The sequence below is a fragment of the Taeniopygia guttata genome, chromosome Z (assembly GCF_048771995.1).
Source record: "Taeniopygia guttata chromosome Z, bTaeGut7.mat, whole genome shotgun sequence".
Lineage (NCBI taxonomy): Eukaryota > Metazoa > Chordata > Aves > Passeriformes > Estrildidae > Taeniopygia > Taeniopygia guttata.
In genome coordinates this window covers 45,906,362-45,927,165 of record NC_133063.1, presented here as the reverse complement: position 1 = coordinate 45,927,165, position 20,804 = coordinate 45,906,362, and the positions used below count along the sequence as shown (strand labels likewise).

The following is a 20,804-nucleotide window of genomic DNA, read 5'->3' as shown; positions in this document are numbered from 1 at the left end:
GCCCTGCCAGCGCCAAACTCGGATCCCTCCCAGCCCTGGGGGTACCCCCATCCCCACGTACCCCCGGACATCCCCAGCAGCTCCAGGCCTCGGCGCGCCTGGGGCTGCGCTCCCCGCACAGAACTACATCTCCCATCGGGGAGCGCCGTGGTGCGGGGCGGGAGCCGGGGCGGGAGCCGGGGCGGGAGCCGGGGCGGGAGCCGGGGCGGGAGCCGGGGCGGGGCGGGCAGCGCCCAACCCCGGAACCGCGCTCCGCCTTGAGCCCGAAGCCCCGGACCGGCAGACCCGGCCGCGGCCCGGCGGTGCCGGTGAGTGAGCGGCGCCCGGCGCTGCGCTCGGGGCGGGGGACATAAGCCCGGCTTGTGGGGGGTGCGGGCGGAGGCGGGTGAGGGGGCCCCCTCCCTTAGACCCTGGGCTGCGGCATCGGCGATGTCTCGGGAAGGCCCGCGGGGAGCGGGATGAAGGTGCTAAGCTTTGCCAGACCTCGGGGAGCGAGCCCTGCGCACCCCGCCGTGCAGGGACCGCGCGAGTTCTCCAATGGGTGTGAGTCTGGCCGCCCGGAGAAGATGAACGGAGCCGAGACACGTCCCCGGCACCACTTGCAAAGTGTAGCTTCAACTTTTGCCGCTTGATAAGATGCTTGTCAGTGAAAACTTTACAGATGGGTATAGGCAGCTCATTGTGCTCTGTAGTGGGTTAGGTTTGGAGCGGGTTTTGGGACAGCTCCGCTATCACTGGCTATGGCAAGGAGCAACCAAAGATGTTAGAAAGCACAAATGCTTCTTCTCCTTTCCCCTCTTACCACCTTGGGATACTCATGACGGCCAAGGGGCAAACGCCTGGCACAGTAGACACCTGCATCCCAGTGGAGAGTGACGCTTGTGAGGTTGTGTCTGCCTGGCTGGATCTGCACATGGAAGAGCTGCAAGGGACCACTTAAAGGGATTGGTGACTGTGTTTGGATTGTCCAACGTCACCGACTGTTGGATATGGATGTAAATCCCGGGACTTGAGTCAACAGCCCAGCATCATGAGCCATCCACAGCTCTCTGGAGCTGCCAGTACCTGGAGTTTAATGGTGACTTAATGGCTGGAAAATCGGCAGGGCTGTGTCAGAGGGATGTACTTAGGTTTCCATTTCTCCCTCATATCGTGTTGTAGCAATTGGATGTTGAGGCAGGCTCAGGTTTCAGCCTGCATAAGCATCCGAAATGCTGAGTGCTCCCAAAAGGCTGAGTCAGCTCTTATAAGAAAGAATCTGGTGACCAAATGGAGCACCAGGTCCCACTTGTGGGGTAGTTTGTCTTGGAGGACAGAGATGAACAGTGAGATTGACACCTGCTTCGGGGAGAGGGTGTTGGAGTGATGGGGTGGTAGATGGCACATGTCTGGTACCAGCCAGAGATGGGCTGGGGGACCAACAGATAGTGGCAAAGACATCAAAATCTTTGTGGCTGTGTATCTTAACATGGCAAAAGTGGCAAATGAAATAAGCTAATAGCACCAGTAGTTGGTGTTCTGCTTTTGCCACTGCTGGGCGCAACATCTGATGGCCCTTCAGGTGCCAAGGAGCTGATTGCTGGGCTCAGGGTTACTCCAGAGACCACAATTCCAGAGTCAAGCTTCCTCCCTCCAGCTCCCCCAGAGCCTGTGGGACTTCTCCAGGGTGGACAGAGACATCATCTTAAAGGGAGAGCCCTAGAGCTTTCTATCCCTTGTGCCCAACGTACTTTGATACAAGTGGACCAGGAGGACTCATTTTGTTTTAAAGTCTCCACAAATCTTTGTGGCTCAGATAAATTCAGGCTCCCTGATGTGCCTCCAGGCAGGGAAAAGCAAAAGCCTCTGGTCATGATTTAGTCATGAGACAAAATCACCATGAGCTGTGTGCAGGGTTAAAGTGAAAACCCAGCCTATTAAACTTCATCTTGGTAATTAGCAGGGGGTGAAGAACAAAGAAAGAGGATATTGTAAAGGGGGAATTGTCAGGGGTGTTAAATATTAAGTTGTCTGCTGCCAGAATTGGATCCCAGTTGCTGCTTTGTATTCATGGTCAAACACTGGATGAGGTGTCTAAATGGAGCATGACTTGACACTGAAAACTTTAAAGGACAAAACAGGGCTGCAAAGTCACGATTCCTGTAATAAAGGTGAAAGTATTTAAGGTTGGGCAGAGCTAATGCCACAGCTTCAACTCCTCTTGCAGACAGAATGAGGTGCTGGCAGCCTGTCTGCACTTTGCAGATGAGCTCTGTATTCACATGGCCACCCTGGATTTGGGATTTATCCTTCGAGTGCCCAGTGCTGTTTAATACTGTCTTACAAAAGAGCCAGCAGCAGTGGGACAGCTTGTTTCTTTTCATACAAGGCAGCCTCATTACTTCTCTGGATCATGACTCTGCTTAAAATCACAAGATTTGGGGATGAAAACAGAAACCACCCCAAGCCCTGTGTTGGATTTTGGTTGGGTTTTTTTTTTGTTTGTTTGTTTGTTTTGTTTTTGTTTGGTTGGTTTTTCGTTAGGTTTTTTGGTTTTTTTTTTTTTTTTTCCGTTTTTCTTTCTGATTGTGCCACTCCTGTGAGTGCAGGGAGGAGATGCGCCTTTGCCGGCCCTTCCCGCCCACCTGGCAGGGAGGTGAGACGCCAGCCCAGGTCGCGGCTCTCCGGGAGCCGAAGCTGTGGAATCAGCTCCCGTGTGCGGCCGCCCCTCCTGGCCAGCCGCGCTCGCCTGGCACACCCCGGCCGGAGGGCTGGCCGGCCGCGCATCCGTCGCGGTGGCTGAGAAAACGCGGCGGTGACGCGCTGGTCCCCTCCTCCTGCCCGCTGGTCCCCTCGGAGCGCCCCGCGTCACAGAGAGGATGGAGCTGCCGGGGACGTGGAGATGTAGTGGTGTTCCTTTCTTAGGTGCTTAAAAAGACATCTGTGGCGGAGCCAGGCGGTAGGCAGGGATCCCCGGGAAGCCATGGCCAGGTAAGCACTGGGGCACCAATGCCCCGGAGGGATGAGGTGCCTCCTGCATGGGCCTGGCTGTTCCAACAGCTGGGTGTGGGGGAAATTTGCAGCAGCCCTGACAGCAAGGGTCTATCGCTTTGCAGGAGGTGCAGAGTCCCCCCAGAGCAGCATATCCAGGAACGCCTTAGGCCAGGCAGTGTGTCCATCTCTGCTCTGATCACAGCAAGGACGGTGAAGGTGAGGGTCCTCTGGGGCACCATGTTCTCCTCACTGTCCTTGCAAAGGCTGAGTTGCTGCTGTGGCTCAGAAGCTGGGTGTCTGTGCCATATCCATGCCCCCCGAGGTGGATTGAGTATTGCAGGGATAAACAAAGACCCCCAGAGTGATTCAGCTTAGTATTTGGGGGAATCCACAGAATTAGGGGGGAATCAGTGCCTCTGATCCATGTGGAATCAGGCTGCATGAAGAGCAGCCCTGTGCCCCATGCCAGTGTTGTCACCAAGGTGCTCCCATGTATCCCACCTGCTCCCATCAGCACCAAGCGGGAGAAGCAGTGATTTCACCCTATTTGACTCCAAAATGCCCTCCAGAAAACTCCAGTGCTCTGCTGCCGACCCCTCCAAGGGAATTAAACCACCAGGGAGGGTTTCTTTGTCCCTCCCATCAGGCGTGCAAAGTCCCTTTGTCAGGGCAGGTTCCCTGCAGGCAGTTTCAGACAGGGCACATGGAGGCTTTTTTGCTCCCACAGCTTTTTTGCAGAGAAGGCATTTCTCCCTTAACTTGCTGTTCTAATTGCCTGCTCAAGTGTGGGGTTGGAGATGCCTCTGGTAAAATCTGCAGTGTTTCTATACCATTTCCTGAGTTTGCCTCTTGCCAAGATGTTTGGGGAGGAGGCGGCAGCACCTTGCAGTGGAAGAGGGAGGGTTTCCTGGCATCCCTGTGTGGGAAATGGGTGTGTGTCCCTGGCAGGAGCTTGTCTCCCATCACAGTTCAGACGTGACCCTTCCAGGATAATAGAGACCAGTTGTATGTTATTGACCCTCTTTAAATGAATGTCCTAATTGCAAAGTGGCTGGGGTTAGTGGTGCTGTGGGTCTCGCAGCCCACGGTTAGCTGTGGTGTTGGTAAAAATAGAAGCGGTCAAAAAATGGATTTTTATTTTTACTCCGTAAAGTGTGTCCTGGTCAGATGTTTTGCTTTCATCTCGAGTTGAGGCAAGGCGACTCACTGCTTCCACAGAACACAGAGAAAAAGCTTTGTTTTGGGTCAGCTGGGAAGCTCCAGCACAGCAAGCTGCAAACATGCTGTTTGACTTTGACACTCTCCCTTCTTGTTTTCTTTTTTTTGTAGTTTTTTGGTTTTTTTTTTGAGGAGGTAAAGGTCGCCACAATGTCATCTTGGAGCAAAATAACAAGTTAGCATTACACAGGAAAAAAAATTGTTTAAACAGGAAGTGCATGAGCAGGCACTTCTGTGGGCTGCAGCTTGTGAGAGGCAGAAGGCATCTCCAGGGAGCCTGGGAGACTTAGCTCTCACCTGGGATGGAGCCAAATCTCCCACTGGAGAATGTACACCCTGTTAACAAGGCAAAAAATAGAGGGTACAGACCACAATTGTTTTTGGAGACTTCCTTGGCCCATCACAGCACTGCGGGATGCCTGCAAACACTTTCTCAGCATCTTTGTTGAAATGGTGTCCAAGTGGACAATGTCCATCAGCAGCTACAGGGTTTGATCCTGGCCTAGCCACAGCAGTCAGAGCAGGATTAACTCCACCAGTTCAGTCCTCCAGCTTGCACATCCCTCTGAGGCAGATCGGTGTCCAAAGGACTCAAGAGGCTGCAAAACCTTTCTTAAAAAATACTATTTCTCTATTGACAGTGGCATTGATGACTCCCTCATGTGTGCCATGAGCTCCAGTCCATGGAGAGGGGGAGAAAAAAACAACCAAAAATAGAGCAGCTTTGAAGAAGTTCATAAATAATAAACTAGCTTCCTGAAAGGGAGATAAAAATCCAGAAACTCCCTGAAGTCCTGGGAGCTGCTGTCAATTTTAGATGGAGACACAGCAACAGTATCAGATATTTCTCGGGCTTAAAACCCTGAATGAGAATTGGCAAAGAAAACACTATTTTCCCATCTTTTTTTGTAAAGAAAATGGAAAACTTCAAAAAAATTATTTTCAAAATAATTTGCAAGTCCTTTTTGGTGGAGGGTGCATTTTATTTTTTCCCACCTTGAGCTTTGTAGTCCCTAGATAAGTCACAAGTGAGACACAGGCATGCCTCCAGAGTCACAGGTATTTATTTTGATGTCCCTCTCTCTCTGGCATCCCCAAACCTGCCCATGTTGAGGGTGAGGGCTTGTTTGGGCTCAGTGTACCTGTCTGTATTTCTGTATTTCCAGAAGCATGCTGCTGCTTTGTGGCTTCACTCATCTTTGCTGGTTTTGGCCAAGGTCCTTCTGCAAACCCTTCTCCTCCACCATCCCTGGGATAGCCCTGTGCTGCTTCTGGTTCATCTTAAAGCCAAGGAAGAGTTGAGGCAGGGATGAAGGTTTATCCCAAACACAGCCTCATCTCACCATCACCTCCTCCCTGTCTTTATTGCCAAATTTTGGCTGGGCTCAGCTGGCCTTGCATCGCAAATATTGTGTGGGGAGAGCCCCATTGCCCTCCTGGGAGGCAGGATCCAGTGCTGGGTGACACAGTTGGAGTGGTTGGAGCCTTCCCCATCCCGTGACTGAACTCCCTGCTGGCAACTGAGGGCTCTGTGGGAGTTGGCTGTGGCACAAGTTGTTTAACTAAACTCATCGCCTGTTCAGGCTAATCACTTCCTAATGCCTCTATAATCCCATTTAAAGCAACTAGCTGTCTAGAAAGTTACTGGCTCCCAGGGGAAGGTTAGAATGACCCATCTGGCCACACAAAAAGTTCGCCCAACTGCAAGGTCTTGTCCAATATGTGCTTCAAGTTGGATGTAAACACAGAATGTTTTGTCGAGCCTGTGCACAGATGCTGCTGTGGGTTTACACATGGCCATCCCTGTAGCGGAGCAACAAAGCTTAGGTGGCATTCAGGGGCTCTTTCTGCTTTACTTTTCCTTTCCTGCGGAGAAAGATCCGTTGAGGCACAGAGAAATACTTGTTCTGGATTGCTGTGCCTGTGGCAGGGAGAGGGTTCTGTAATTCATCTTGGATCTTTTTCTTCCTTTTTGTTAAGAAAGAAACAACAAAAAGAGGGTTTTTTTCCCTCTGGTTTGCCCACAGCAAGCAGGTTTACAGCCCCAGAGCTTTTGGAGGAGGTGGTTTTGTTTGCTGTCACCAGGCAGATATCAGGCAGTTGGTCTGCAGCTTTGCATCTCCTCTCCCTCCCCTGCTCCTACTGCAGCTGTGTTTGTTTCTCACTCTCCCATGTCCTTACTTTACTTTTTCCCCCTGGATCCCGGGCGTTATGCTTGGCGGAGCCCAGCCAGGCCGTGGCCAAGGAAAAGCCATTAGGCTCTTGGCACAGCCCACTTCCTGGGGGCCATGCAGGGGGGAGTGGGCTGGAGCTGAAATACAGCCTGGAGCCATGCTGGATGGAGGAAAGGCCCTTTGGGCCCACTGCTCGCTTCCTACAAGGTTAGTTTTTCTTCCAGAAAAGCTGGAAGTTCTTTTCCTCCCAGAACTGGTGTAAAGCTCTGAGCACATGGAAGAGCCAGGAGCCAGCCATTCTGTGCTACTCACTGCTACTCACTACATGCCCCCCAAAACCAGACATGAGCCACTAGTACCCCAACACAGTTTGGCTCTCTGTAGCTATGGAAAAGCAGGGATTTACTCGCCTTCACTGCAAAACATCACCCAAGTGGAGCAGTTGGGACATGCTTGGGACAAGAAGGGGATGTTGCTGCAGATGAATTAAATCTGCCAGGCAGTATGATTAAAATTAGGATTGGCTGCTGAATTGGAATTCATTACGTGGTGTCTTTTATAGCTCTCAGTTATCCCTTTCTCTTAAAGACACTGTCATGGGGCTGATCTGGCTCCTGTTCAGCCTCTTATTGCCACCCAGTCTCCACTCCTGCCTCACTGAAAGTCTTCCCAACAACAAAAAAACATTAAATATGGGAATGATTTGGTCCTTGTTGCACTGGGGTTGTTCCCTGTGTAGGGCTCAGGCTGTTCTCTGCATGTGTTGTCTTGCCCAGAGTAATTGGAGATGATGTCTGGTACTTGGAACGCAGCACCAGGCATGCCACAGATGGGCAGAGGAGGCCGAGGGGAGCAAATGGATGACACACTGTCCCTTGATTCAGAGGTTCTCTCAGACTATTTATATGCTCTCCTTTTTTAGGGATGGGTGTTTGGGGACGCAGTGGAGGTGGGAACTCTCCTAACAATCCAGTGTCTTCTCCTGAGAACGCCAGGCGTGCTTCCATCTGACTCCTCTGCAGAAAGCTCTAGGGAAAGTGCAGCACCATGTACACTTTCCTGCCAGAGAGCTTCACACCGGTGAAACAGAAGCCCTCCAAGGAGCTGAGGCCAATGCTGGGCACCATCTTGCTGGGCCTCATCCTGTTCATTGCTGCTGTGGTGGCCTGGTGCTACTACACGGTGTCCCTGAGGAAGGCAGAGCGGCTCAAGACGGAGCTGATGGACCTGCGGGCAGACGGCTTCATCATCCGCAACCAGCACGGGGAGGTGGTGTTCCGGCTGGCCTTCCGCTCAGGCAACCTGGACCTGGAATCATGCTCCAAGGAGGGCGAGATCCTGAGCTGCTCGCGCTCAAGCCAGGGGCCGCTCAACTTCTTCATCCAGACGGTGAAGCCCAAGGACACGGTGATGTGCTACCGCGTGCGCTGGGAGGAGCTGGCGGCCGGCCCGGCCGTGGAGCACACCATGTTCTGGGAGGACGCCCACTGGTACGGGGGCTCAGAGATGAGCATCCAGCACTGGCCCATCCGCCTGGCCGGCTACCAGGAGCCCATGCCCTACGTGACCAGCGATGTCTACTCCTTCCGCGACAGCTTTGGTGGCATCCTCGAGCGCTACTGGCTCTCGTCCAAGGCGGCGGCCATCAAGATCAACGACTCCGTGCCCTTCCACTTGGGCTTCAATGCCACCGAGCGTGCCCTCTTCTTCCAGGCCCGCTACAAGGACTCACCCTACAAGCCCCCACCAGGCCAGCAGCCCTTCCCCGAGCTCAGCTACCGTGTCTGCGTGGGTTCCGACATCACCTCCATCCACAAGTACATGGTGCGCAGGTACTTCAACAAGCCCTCCAAGATCCCTGCTGAGAACGCCTTCCGATACCCCATATGGTCCACCTGGGCCCTCTACAAGAATGATATCGACCAAGATAAACTCCTGCGGTTTGCTGAAAAGATCAAGAAATACCATTTTAACTGCAGCCACATTGAGATTGATGACATGTACACCCAAGCCTATGGGGACTTTGACTTCGACCCTGTCAAGTTCCCCAATGTAACAGAAATGTTTGCAAAGCTGAGGGAAGATGGGTTTAAGGTCACTCTGTGGACTCACCCTTTCATAAACTACAATTCCTCCAATTTTGGTGTGGGGATTGAGCGTCAGCTGTTCATCAAGGAGCCGTCAGGGCGGCTGCCAGCCATGGTGGAGTGGTGGAACGGCATTGGGGCCATTCTGGACTTCACCAACCCAGCAGCCCGTGACTGGTTTCAGAGCCACCTGCGCCAGCTCCGGCACAAGTATGGCATCTCATCCTTTAAGTTTGACGCGGGCGAGACCAGCTACCTGCCCAAGCAGTTCAGCACCTTCCGCCCGTTGTCGGACCCCAGCATCTGGTCCCGGCGCTACACGGAGATGGCCATCCCCTTCTACGAGCTGGCCGAGGTGCGCGTGGGCTACCAGTCACAGAACATCTCCTGCTTCTTCCGCATCATTGACCGTGACTCTGTCTGGGGCTACGAGCTTGGCCTCAAGTCCCTCATCCCCACTGTCCTCACCATCAGCATGCTGGGGTACCCCTTCATATCTGCCGACATGATAGGGGGCAACTTTTTCCCCAATAAAACCAATGGGGCGGTGGAGATCCCCAACCGGGAGCTGTACGTGCGCTGGCTGGAGCTGTCAGCCTTCATGCCCTCCATGCAGTTCTCCATCCCGCCCTGGCTCTATGACAAGGAGGTGGTGGAGATCGCACAGAAGTTCACGCAGCTCCATGAGTCCCTGGTGGCCCCGCTGCTGCTGGAGCTGGCAGGGGAGGTCACCGACACGGGCGACCCCATCATCCGTCCCATCTGGTGGATCTCGCCCCGTGACGAAGCCACTCACCGGATTGACTCCCAGTTCCTCATTGGGGACACCCTGATGGTGGCTCCTGTGCTGGAGATGGGCAAGCAGGAGCGGGATGTCTACCTGCCAGCAGGCAAGTGGCGCAGCTACAAGGGAGAGCTGTTTGAGAAGACCCCGGTGCTGCTCACCGACTATCCTGTTGACCTGGATGAAGTTGCCTATTTCCTCTGGGTTTCCTAACAGGCTTCTTAATCACCTTTGGAATAACCATGCCTTACTTAGGACTTTCTAACAAATAATAACTCTTAATTGCACATTTCATTTGAGACTGGGGTGAAGGAAGGGAACTAAATAGACTTCAATGTTCTTGGGGATAATTTTTTTTTTATTTGGTGATTTTTTTTAATTTGGGTCTGGTGGTAGGCTCTGATTGGATTACAGTAGGCAGCAATTTATCTGTATAGGTCAGAAAGGAGTTGTCAGTCTGTCTGTGGTAAACCCACTACCCTTCAATAAGATTTCACGAGTTGGAAGTTGCTTGTTGCCAGTGAGGAGCATTCCTAGTCTCGTGGGAGCACCTGCCACTGGGTATGGGGGTGTGTGCTGTGGGAGGATTGCTACAGCACAGCCTGCTGTAAGTTTTTCAATACGGCAAATATATTCAAATGGATATTTTTAAGAGCATAAAAGCAAAATAGAGTTACATATATGTATGTATATATATATATATATATATATATATATATATATATATATACACACACACCTATTTTTTCCCCTTTTGCATGGCATGGAACTGGACTAACAATTGCCCCATGCTCCTGCTTTCCTGGGTACCAGGCAGGCCAGGTCATTCAACTGATGTCCATGTGTTTTAACTGAATGGGTATCTTTTTTCCTGCTGGGACAGCTGCATCCCCCCTGCTCACCCATTTGACTTCCTCTACAAGGCTTTTGCCTGTATGTTTTGCCTTGGGCATCATTGCCTTTCCTAGAGCAGCCCTGCCTGTACCATCATGTCCAATTTTTAAAGCGCTTTCGACCCCACCTGGTTAAATGATTATCCTGCTGATACCATCCTTTTTGGTTTTTAAGGACAGATGAGGTTTGTTGCTGGCAGAAGGGCTGCCTGGAGCAAAGCAGTCCTCAGACACTCCATGCGGCACATCCCTGGGAACAGCTGGTTCCCGCAAGCGGCACGTGTCATGGATTGACAGTGCCTTTTGCTGATAGCCGGCTTGCCTGTGGGTGGAAGACACCAGCTCTACAAACTCATGGGTTTGTGCCAGTGGCTGTTCTCACTGCTCCCACAGAAATGTTCTCATCTAATGCAAAGTTAAGCTAATATCCATCTCAGTTCGTTGTTAGAGGTGATGATTTTGTCAAAGGTTTTCCTGAGTCAGTCCTCCTCTCTCCCTAGAAGAGTCCCAGGGAGCTTTCTCAGGTAGTGTTGGTGCTGTGGAGGTGGAATTGCTGTCAGAGGCTCCTGGAGGGCACATGGGGTGATGTGATCCTGCACCCCAAGTCCCCAGCAGCTGCCTCTTTGGCAGATTTCCCATTTGATTTTGTACGGGAAAATACATTTACAGAGACCTGAGGCAGGGCCAACAGGACTGAAGTCTTCCCAAGGGCAAGAATTCCCAGCACTGTTACAGTTGGGAACATGTGTCAACCCCTGAATTTTTAATGAACTTCTGCAGAATTTAATTGTGATGGCTGGGAAGGGTTGGGCACCTTGCCCAGGCTACAGCCAGCCCAGGACAGCTCAGCATCTGTGGGGCTTCTCCTGGAATTGTGTCTGGACTGGGCATGGATCCGGCACAAGTCAGCCGGGCAGGGAGATGGTGCATATTTTGGGTAGGGCTGGGTACCAGTGAGGATCTTTCTGAAAGCCCATCTCCAGCCACAGAGTTTTTCAGGAGGCAGAAAAGGAGATGCAATAAACTTGAGAGTTGTGATGGGTTGCAGGAGGAGAAATTTTGGTGTTGGGGGCAAAATCTGAAGTGTGTTTTTAGTTAGGAAGTAAGGGTGTCTGGTTTGACGGACTCCCTTAAGACCTGAATCTGCCCTGTATAATTTAATCTCAAAATGAGATGTAGGGGAGCCTTACAAGTCCCTGCCCAGCTGGAGCAAAGTGTTTCCTGAAGCCTGTTAGTTTCTCAGGTTTTTAATTCTGAAGGACTCAAGTTTCTTCTCTGTCACTGGTGCAGATAATGGTGATGTTATGAGTTACAGATGCCCTCTGGCAAGGAATTATTCCTGGAATCTCAGTGTCACTCATCAGGGCACTGGCAGGATTTGGCCCTTGCTTGCAGGGTGATGTTGAAGGTGAGGAGATGAGTCTGGCCAAAGCCTTTAAGAAGCGCCAAGTGTGGAGGGAGCTTCTGCAGCCCTAGAAGTGCATGAAGACCATGCTTGGAGGGGCTCTAGATGTTCCCTTTCAACCTTTGCTCATTAAATACCTGTTATCCCTTGTCATGGGCATCATTGTGATACCTTAAGAGGCTACTTAGAACAGAGACTAGACAGTATTAAAGGAACAGTTATTTATTAGAAAGGCTTTCAAAGGGTACACTTTGGGCAGTACAAGGGCCTGGCCATGGCTCCACCCAAGATGGATGATGGGTCACAAGTTTTCACACTTCTATAAGCTTTGGTCCATTTACATATTGGGGTTAATTGTCCAATTATAGCTTCAGGTTATGCAGTCCCATCCTCCCAGTTTCCTCTCCTCAATTCGCTGTTTATACTTTTTGGACCTGAAGCTGCAATAGTGTCCTTGGTTCTCAGGCTGGGAAAGGATTGTTTTGTCTAACTAAACTGTGATGAGAGCTTGCTAATGCTTTATGTGAATTTCAGCGTTATATACTAATGCAGTACAGAATCTGGAAAATGTGAAAGCTAAATCTTAACAAAATCTGGAAAATATGAAACCTAAAACTTAAGGCATCAATTAGGTGGAGGAGATGTTGTTGCACAGCTCAGCTGCCAGTGCAGAATTGGGTTCCTTGGCACAGGACTTCATGGGAAGGTTCCTGGCATGACCATGAGATACTGTCTTCTCTTCCCCGGTTCTGTGGCACTCACCATATGCATCACTCACGATGAAATGAGGCTGTGTGAAGAGAAACACAGCATCCATGTTAGTATCCTGCTACTATTAAAATGATGGGAGCAGCCAGATGAGTGCCTTCAATCTCCTTGCAGTAGTTTCAGGCACTGTCAGAGGTCACGGAGGAAATTCTCCATTAGACACATGGTCTTCTTTCCCTTCCCCTGAAAAATAAAGGATTTTATTACCAAAGTTATAATTTCCTTTTATTTAACTACATCAATGAATGGGTAAGATTATAGAATACTCTTATTTTTCTAAATTATGTAATTAGGGCACAAGTGGACATGGGTGTTCAGTGGTCCAGCAAGGAAAAAGGTAAAGCTGCTGAGAGGACTATGAGCTGATGCTGGGGATAGACTCAGCTGTGCTGCCTTAAGCTGTCTCACAGGCTTCTAGATGGTCTTTTCATCTAACTTTTTGCCAAAACCACTATTTCTAACACTATACTGTAGTACTGCAGGACTTGAGGATCTCTCAGACCTTGCAGACCAGAAGATCTGCACAGATACCTTGGTAACTGCTGCTAGGGATATTTCTCTGATTTACACCATGAGTCACTGGCCAAAGCTGGGTTTATCTTGTCTCAGCCAAGAAAAAGCCCCAAACAAGGTCTGGGAGTTGGATTCTGCCTTTTCACACATGATGCTTATGTGATTGAATTTTGAAGCTTGCACTGTTGTGAATCAGGTTTTCTGTATGCTTGTGTTTGTACATGCTGTCAGACTGTAATGCTGGTGGGTCTGTTTTTAACCACTTTTCTAATTGCTAACATGAATCACCTTGATTGAGATAAAATTTTGGAAAACAGAAAGAAGTTTAACTATGTCCATCTGTATGTACCAGGTTGGTGGGGCTGCTGGTTCAGGGAGATTTGGGGCTTTTCTTACCCTAGTCTTCACTGAAATCAGGGCAGAGATTGTTGTTTTATTTAAAGCTTACAGCCTGCAGCTTTTGTGTATGTTTTGAATGGAAAAACTGGCAGTAACATCACTCTTGTGTTTGCTGTGGTGGTAGACAATCCCAGTGGATTGGGGATTGTCCTTCCTTAGGTCCTGACACAAAGAGACTAGATGTGCCTTAGGACTGGCCATGAAAAGGCCATGTCCTGGTGAACCCCAATGTTTGTGTCAGCCCCCAGGAGTGGGGACCATACACACCTCTAGGGTCATGTCCTTATTTCTATGGACATTCACCCCAAAAAAGATTTTTCAATACTGATTCTGGGGATTTGCTAGTCCATACTGCTCTCAGAGGACACACATGTCAAGACTGTTTGTAGGGGATGAGCAAGAGGAGCCTGTTCTCAGCTTCCCTTGAGCTCTCCAGAAGGTCCTTCTGACTGTCCCCACCGTCCCCATGGTTCCCCTTTCCAGATGGCACTGACAGCAGGGACATGGATGGAGTAGATGTTTGTGGCTTTGGGAGGGCCAGGAAGGGATCATCACTTAGGAGCCTACCTTGCCCCTCATCACCCCCTTTGCCCCAAATAATGTTTTTTCCTTTGCTTTCCATTGTTATCACACAAACCATAGCTGCCTTATGCCATTGGGCATCACTAGCAGTGACCAACCCATACACCATGGCTTGAGGGTTGAGAGGGACTTCATTTCACTCCTTTTGCAATAAAAGACATTTTCCCAGTGCTTTTCCTTGCCTTCTTCCTTGGGTGCAAGTGTCATCCACACACTTGGGTGATGATCACATGGGGGATGAAGCTGGCGCTGCTGAAAACCTGTGAGCAGGTTGACAACTTAGAGCACTCACAGCTGTGTGGGAGATCCTCGGTGATACAGAGGTCCTCCTAGGAACTGGTTCTTTGGATTTGAGTTTTGTTTACACCCTCACAAAAACTGGTATAGTGTGTAGAAAATGTGTCTGAGGCTCGCCGTGGACATGGGGCCAGTGAGTGTCAGCTCCTTGCTGGGTCTCAGCTACATGGTAGTGCTTGAAAACACATCTACAGCTGTGCATTGCACAGGGAGGCGTGTTAGTGACAAAATCCAAACCCCAGAGGAGCTACAGCAGAAGCCCAATTTATTGCAAACTGGATTTCAAGGAGGTGCCCGTGGGTGATAGTAGAGCAGTGGCTGCTGGCCCAGGAGACCCAAGCTGTGAGTGTGTCCACGCCTGCCTGAAATTACAATTTTGATTAAAAGTAAGAAAGAGCTAACAAGCAGGCAGAGCCCGAGGCTGGAGGTGACTGTGGTGAAAGGACAGACTAACAGCAGCAGCGTTCCTTTGGGCACATGGGCAGGCTGGTAGCCTGAGGAAAAAATACAGCCTTCTCAATCTGGGCAGGAGCTGCCAGCCTTCAGATCCATTATGTCAGGAGAGCCACGAAGCTGACACAAAATCCCAGAGGCCAAGTAGAGAAAAAACAAGATTTTTATTTATTTGGATTTTTCATTTTGCCTGTAGGGCTGGGTGTTTTTTAGCTCAGCAGTCATCAAAGAAGGCAGTAAACTTCCCCTGCCAAAAAACAGGTAGCCTGTGGTGAGCCAAGTTCTGTAGGAAAGTCTCAAGTCACCAGCACCTCCAGCAAAGAGCTTGTGCACAGCACTGGGAGTGAAAAAAATCAAGCAGGACTGAAGCTTAGCAAGGCAAACAAGATGTCCCTCCAACAGCACACAGCCCCTTGTGTGGCAGGAGGGTGTGGAGCGGTGGCTGTGCTGCCACCTGCTCAGGATGCCTCCAGCACCTGTCCCCTATGGCTTCCTGTGGCTCAGCTGGGCAGGAAGGAAAGGCACTGAGGGACAGATTGGAAAGGGATGGGGGAGACATTTTTTCAGTCATGAGACCAGGCATCCCATGTCACCCCCAGAGTCTGCAGGAAGTCTCAGTGTTGCCTGTTTTTTTCCCCATCAGCCTGTGGTGCAGGTGGGTGGCAGAGGTGTGTGTGCATGCAGAGCACATTGACCACAGGGGCAGAGGGTGATAGAGTCTGGCTCTTATCTCTCAGCACTGTGGGCATGAGCTTTGCAGAAAGCCTTTTTTTAATGCAGAAACAACAGCCAGAGGAATTTTGCAGGGCTGCCCCGGGACTCTCTGGTCCCCCCAAGACCAGATGTGGGGGACCATTTGGGACTTCAAAGCAGCAACTGGAGAAATACTTTCTCAGCCTTGGGGGAGATGCTTCCTTGAAAACTACTATCCTGGCATGGGAGAAAGCCTGTGGTAAGGATCCAGTGGTGTCCTGTTAACCCTGAGCACAACTGCCAGACTGAACATTTGTTTTTCTATTTCACATTCCTGCATTAAGGCTGGTTTTCCCTCACCACTGCCACACCAATGATAACATTACTGTGATTCCAGCTGCTTTCAGGGGCATCTAAAAGATATTCTGACTAATCCCATTTGGCACTGCTGTTGTGTCCATGCAGGGTCCTTGTGACACAATGGACCTACTGATGAGTAACAGGTTTAAGCCAGTTTTGGGTCTGCTTCATCTAGGCACCAAACAAGCTCTTGACTGAGGACAATGTTCCTCACGCCTGTTTTGTTTACTTTTTGTATGGAGCAGCCCTGGGGCAAACCCCTAAAAAAAAGGAGCTTTCTCTTGCTCTGGGGCCACACACAGCTTTACCTCCCAGGTGCCCACTGAAAGTGTGCAGGAGCCAGCAAAGTGATCCGTCTCTCACTTTGGGAAGGCACACTGCAGCCCAGAGATCCTTGGACTCCCTTAAACTGCTCAGTCATGTCAACCCAAAATTTCTTTTTGCTTAAAAACAGCAGGAAACATTGGACAAAGCGTGGAAAGTGTTTCACAGCCAGCCTGTTTACCCCAAGCATTCAGGAGCTGCTGAGACACCTTAATTCTAGAGAGGTCACCTCTATGGGCAGAAGGATACAGAAGGATCCACCTGTCATGGACAGGGATCTCCATTAACACAGGATGGGAAAACATTCTCAGTGGGGAAATTGAGGCAGCCTGCTACTCAGGCTGGTTTGTTAATTGTCTGAACTCTCTGAGGAGACCAAGTTCTGTCCTGGCACCTGAGAGATTACATTTGTCCTGAACATGGTCCTAAAACATGCATGGAGCCTACTAAGTATTGTCGGAACTCAAAATGTCCCTCAGACATTTTTAGAGGTTCCAGGCCTTGGTCAGAAGCATTTTAGACCCTGGCAAGCAGCTGAAAACAGCTGTGATCTTGAGTTTGAACCATGGAATGAATTACCAACTTTGAAGATGGAACAAGCCGTCACAGAGAGTTAGATGGTATAGTAAAAGTAGTCACAAATTAGAGGGGAAAATTTTTTAGTATTGTACAGGGGGGTTTTAACACCTGTACAGGGGGGTTTTACTTTGTACAGGGGGGTCAGGAGTTCTAAGATGGAGGAAAGTGGGCCTGATCCTGTTCTTCCTCCTTCTTCTTCCTTACCTCCATGTTCTTGGTGATGTTGGCATTTTTCTATTGGTTTAGGCTGGGGACACACTGTTCAACGTAGATGATAGATATTGGCACATTATTGTAAATATAGTACACGTAATTTCTGGTATATAATGTTTGTACCATCCCACTGAGGAGCAGAGCCCCGCACGCTGCCCAGCAGGACAGACCTGCGCCAGGGCAGCAGAACATGTTATAGATAAGCAAAAATAAACAACCTTGAAAACAGCACAGACGAACTATGGCTTCTTCTTTGGCAACGGGGCAGAAAGACAGAGACTTTCTACAATCTCGGAATCACCAATACCCACAGATTCCGACAAGTATAAACCCCTGCATGACTTGGTCCTAGGATTTCATCTTGACTGCCATGAGATATCACCACACTGTATTGGCTTACATGAATGCACACCATGGACATGGTTCTCAGTAATTTATAAAAGGGGGAAAACAGGTGCCACAGCACTAGAAAGTGCTGTAGCTTTCTTGCTGCTCAGGTAGCTCAGGCCATGGGAAATGCAAACTCCTAAGTCCTGCATCAGCTCCCATCTCATATGCAGGCTACAAATTGGTTTTCTTCCTCTTTAGGATAATCACAGAGTGCTTTCTGTAAAAAAAAAAAAAAAACTTTGCTGCAGCTGCCTCCTTCACTAAGCACATGAAATTTTCAATGTCCCAGGGGATCATCTGTGAAACTGTGCAACAAAGGAGACCATGTAATTGCCTTTAGAGAGAAGAAACATGCATTGGCACTTCTTGGTGGGAAAAAATTATGAGCAGAGACTGTGTTTCTGTACATTACACTTATCACAATGCAGTAACAAAGACATCCATCCAATACATTTTAATAAATTATTGTAGAACAATTGCTACACAGAACAGAGGTCTCAGTGTCTCCTTCAAATTTCACTCTGAAATATTGCTACATTAAAAACTCTTAGAATTCCCAGGTCATTAAAGCCACTAATCACTGAGTCCATTGCACAGCTGAAAAGGACCCTGTTAGGAAACCCAGAGGAAATAGGCAACTTCATCCAGGTCAACAGGATAGTCGGTGAGCAGCACCGGGGTCTTCTCAAACAGCTCTCCCTTGTAGCTGCGCCACTTGCCTGCTGGCAGGTAGACATCCCGCTCCTGCTTGCCCATCTCCAGCACAGGAGCCACCATCAGGGTGTCCCCAATGAGGAACTGGGAGTCAATCCGGTGAGTGGCTTCGTCACGGGGCGAGATCCACCAGATGGGACGGATGATGGGGTCGCCCGTGTCGGTGACCTCCCCTGCCAGCTCCAGCAGCAGCGGGGCCACCAGGGACTCATGGAGCTGCGTGAACTTCTGTGCGATCTCCACCACCTCCTTGTCATAGAGCCAGGGCGGGATGGAGAACTGCATGGAGGGCATGAAGGCTGACAGCTCCAGCCAGCGCACGTACAGCTCCCGGTTGGGGATCTCCACCGCCCCCTCGGTCTTATTGGGGAGGAAGTTTCCTCCAATCATATCTGGCAGTACAAATGGGTACCCCAGCATGCTGATGGTGAGGACAGTGGGGATGAGGGACTTGAGGCCAAGCTCGTAGCCCCAGACAGAGTCACGGTCAATGATGCGGAAGAAGCAGGAGATGTTCTGTGACTGGTAGCCCACGCGCACCTCGGCCAGCTCGTAGAAGGGGATGGCCATCTCCGTGTAGCGCCGGGACCAGATGCTGGGGTCCGACAACGGGCGGAAGGTGCTGAACTGCTTGGGCAGGTAGCTGGTCTCGCCCGCGTCAAACTTAAAGGATGAGATGCCATACTTGTGCCGGAGCTGGCGCAGGTGGCTCTGAAACCAGTCACGGGCTGCTGGGTTGGTGAAGTCCAGAATGGCCCCAATGCCGTTCCACCACTCCACCATGGCTGGCAGCCGCCCTGACGGCTCCTTGATGAACAGCTGACGCTCAATCCCCACACCAAAATTGGAGGAATTGTAGTTTATGAAAGGGTGAGTCCACAGAGTGACCTTAAACCCATCTTCCCTCAGCTTTGCAAACATTTCTGTTACATTGGGGAACTTGACAGGGTCGAAGTCAAAGTCCCCATAGGCTTGGGTGTACATGTCATCAATCTCAATGTGGCTGCAGTTAAAATGGTATTTCTTGATCTTTTCAGCAAACCGCAGGAGTTTATCTTGGTCGATATCATTCTTGTAGAGGGCCCAGGTGGACCATATGGGGTATCGGAAGGCGTTCTCAGCAGGGATCTTGGAGGGCTTGTTGAAGTACCTGCGCACCATGTACTTGTGGATGGAGGTGATGTCGGAACCCACGCAGACACGGTAGCTGAGCTCGGGGAAGGGCTGCTGGCCTGGTGGGGGCTTGTAGGGTGAGTCCTTGTAGCGGGCCTGGAAGAAGAGGGCACGCTCGGTGGCATTGAAGCCCAAGTGGAAGGGCACGGAGTCGTTGATCTTGATGGCCGCCGCCTTGGACGAGAGCCAGTAGCGCTCGAGGATGCCACCAAAGCTGTCGCGGAAGGAGTAGACATCGCTGGTCACGTAGGGCATGGGCTCCTGGTAGCCGGCCAGGCGGATGGGCCAGTGCTGGATGCTCATCTCTGAGCCCCCGTACCAGTGGGCGTCCTCCCAGAACATGGTGTGCTCCACGGCCGGGCCGGCCGCCAGCTCCTCCCAGCGCACGCGGTAGCACATCACCGTGTCCTTGGGCTTCACCGTCTGGATGAAGAAGTTGAGCGGCCCCTGGCTTGAGCGCGAGCAGCTCAGGATCTCGCCCTCCTTGGAGCATGATTCCAGGTCCAGGTTGCCTGAGCGGAAGGCCAGCCGGAACACCACCTCCCCGTGCTGGTTGCGGATGATGAAGCCGTCTGCCCGCAGGTCCATCAGCTCCGTCTTGAGCCGCTCTGCCTTCCTCAGGGACACCGTGTAGTAGCACCAGGCCACCACAGCAGCAATGAACAGGATGAGGCCCAGCAAGATGGTGCCCAGCATTGGCCTCAGCTCCTTGGAGGGCTTCACTGGTGTTACATTTTCAGTCAAGTGCCCTTCTTTGGCATCCTCCTTTAAGTTTCCATGTTTTCCTGAGCGGTGGGTAAGCCGAGTGTCCATTATCCCTTTGCAGCCTCAACACCTGGTTAGTAACTTTGCTGCTCAATTCTTTTACTCCAGCTGGTGAATAGAAAATCCAAGTTGCTACATGAAGCTTTGTCACAATGTCCTTTCCAAAGCTTGGCTTCTCACACCTGTAATGTTTTTTCATAAAACAGAGGGTTATAAACACCAAAAAAAACCAAATAAATTCTGCTCAGGGCCACTGCTCCTCTGCTGTGTCTGCAGCCCAGCCTCTCTGCCCTCTACCTCTGGCTTACTTCTCTCTGCAGTGACAGCCTGCTCACTGGCAGCTGTGTTGAACTTTTTTGGAGCATGTCTGTGCCAGGATTCCTATGACTCTCTCTTGGCTACAGCCTCACTCTGTCCCAGAGAACAAAGATGAAGGAATCAAAGTCAGCCTAGAGCCTGGAGGAGAATGGGGCCAGGGAAAAGGGCTGGTGCCTGAACATACAAGCTGGACATCACAGGCTGATCTGTGTTTCCATTAATTATGAGCCCTGCTGGATTTCCTCTCCTGCCCACAACCTTCCTGCATTAAACACAGGCAGAGAAATGCTGTGCTGAAGTCTCCAGCCTCCACCTGCTGCTCCCCACCACACTCCCAGGGACGTGAGCTGCTAAAAGATGTTTTATCTCCCTGCACTTTTCTCCTTCCCTGAAATGCATGGGGATGTGGGGGTGTGGGGATGTGCTTCTCTTTCCCTTCAACTGCCTGCCCTGCTACCTATTCCAAAGCCATCGCCCCAGAACAGCCTCTGGCCCTTGCAGGGGAAAAAGGGAATTTTCCACTACATTTCTGTCTTTGTTTTTTAGTTATCATTCAGTTCTCCTAATTTATTGCAACTCAGTAGCTCCTGGGCTTATGCCAGGCAAGATGTGCAGTGTGGCTGGAAGATAATTTTGGTACAGAATATGAGGATAGGTGTATTAAATTGAAGTTGTTGCAAGACTGGGACTACATCAAAACCTTGTTTTGCTGAGAAATGCACAGAAGGT

General features: G+C 50.6%; 3 protein-coding genes across 3 annotated transcripts in view; 2 read left to right on the top strand and 1 right to left on the bottom strand.

Moving 5' to 3' along the window:
* Positions 1–201: 201 nt before the first annotated feature.
* LOC105760850 (uncharacterized) overlaps positions 202–20,804 on the top strand; it is a 40,960-nt gene continuing 20,357 nt past the window's right edge. The window contains exon 1 of the mRNA XM_072922189.1: positions 202–308. The gene's annotated coding sequence lies outside the window, so the exon portion shown is untranslated. The remainder of the gene's footprint in view (positions 309–20,804) is intronic.
* On the top strand, positions 363–13,967 carry LOC115490997 (myogenesis-regulating glycosidase). Its single transcript, XM_030257831.4, has 2 exons — positions 363–2,970; positions 7,288–13,967. Exon 2 carries the CDS (start codon positions 7,413–7,415, stop codon positions 9,447–9,449), a length of 2,037 nt encoding a protein of 678 aa, XP_030113691.1. The 5' UTR covers positions 363–2,970; positions 7,288–7,412; the 3' UTR covers positions 9,450–13,967.
* The window catches only part of MYORG (myogenesis regulating glycosidase (putative)), a 28,535-nt gene continuing 17,317 nt past the window's right edge, over positions 9,587–20,804 (bottom strand). Inside the window, exon 2 of the mRNA XM_030257829.4 lies at positions 9,587–19,939. Within this exon, the coding sequence (XP_030113689.4) occupies positions 17,718–19,805 (2,088 nt within the window). The 5' untranslated portion in view covers positions 19,806–19,939 and the 3' untranslated portion in view covers positions 9,587–17,717. The remainder of the gene's footprint in view (positions 19,940–20,804) is intronic.

Coding starts and splice junctions, on each gene's coding strand:
- LOC115490997 (XM_030257831.4), top strand. CDS start 7,413: ATGTACACTTTCCTGCCAGAGAGCTTCACACCGGTGAAACAGAAGCCC.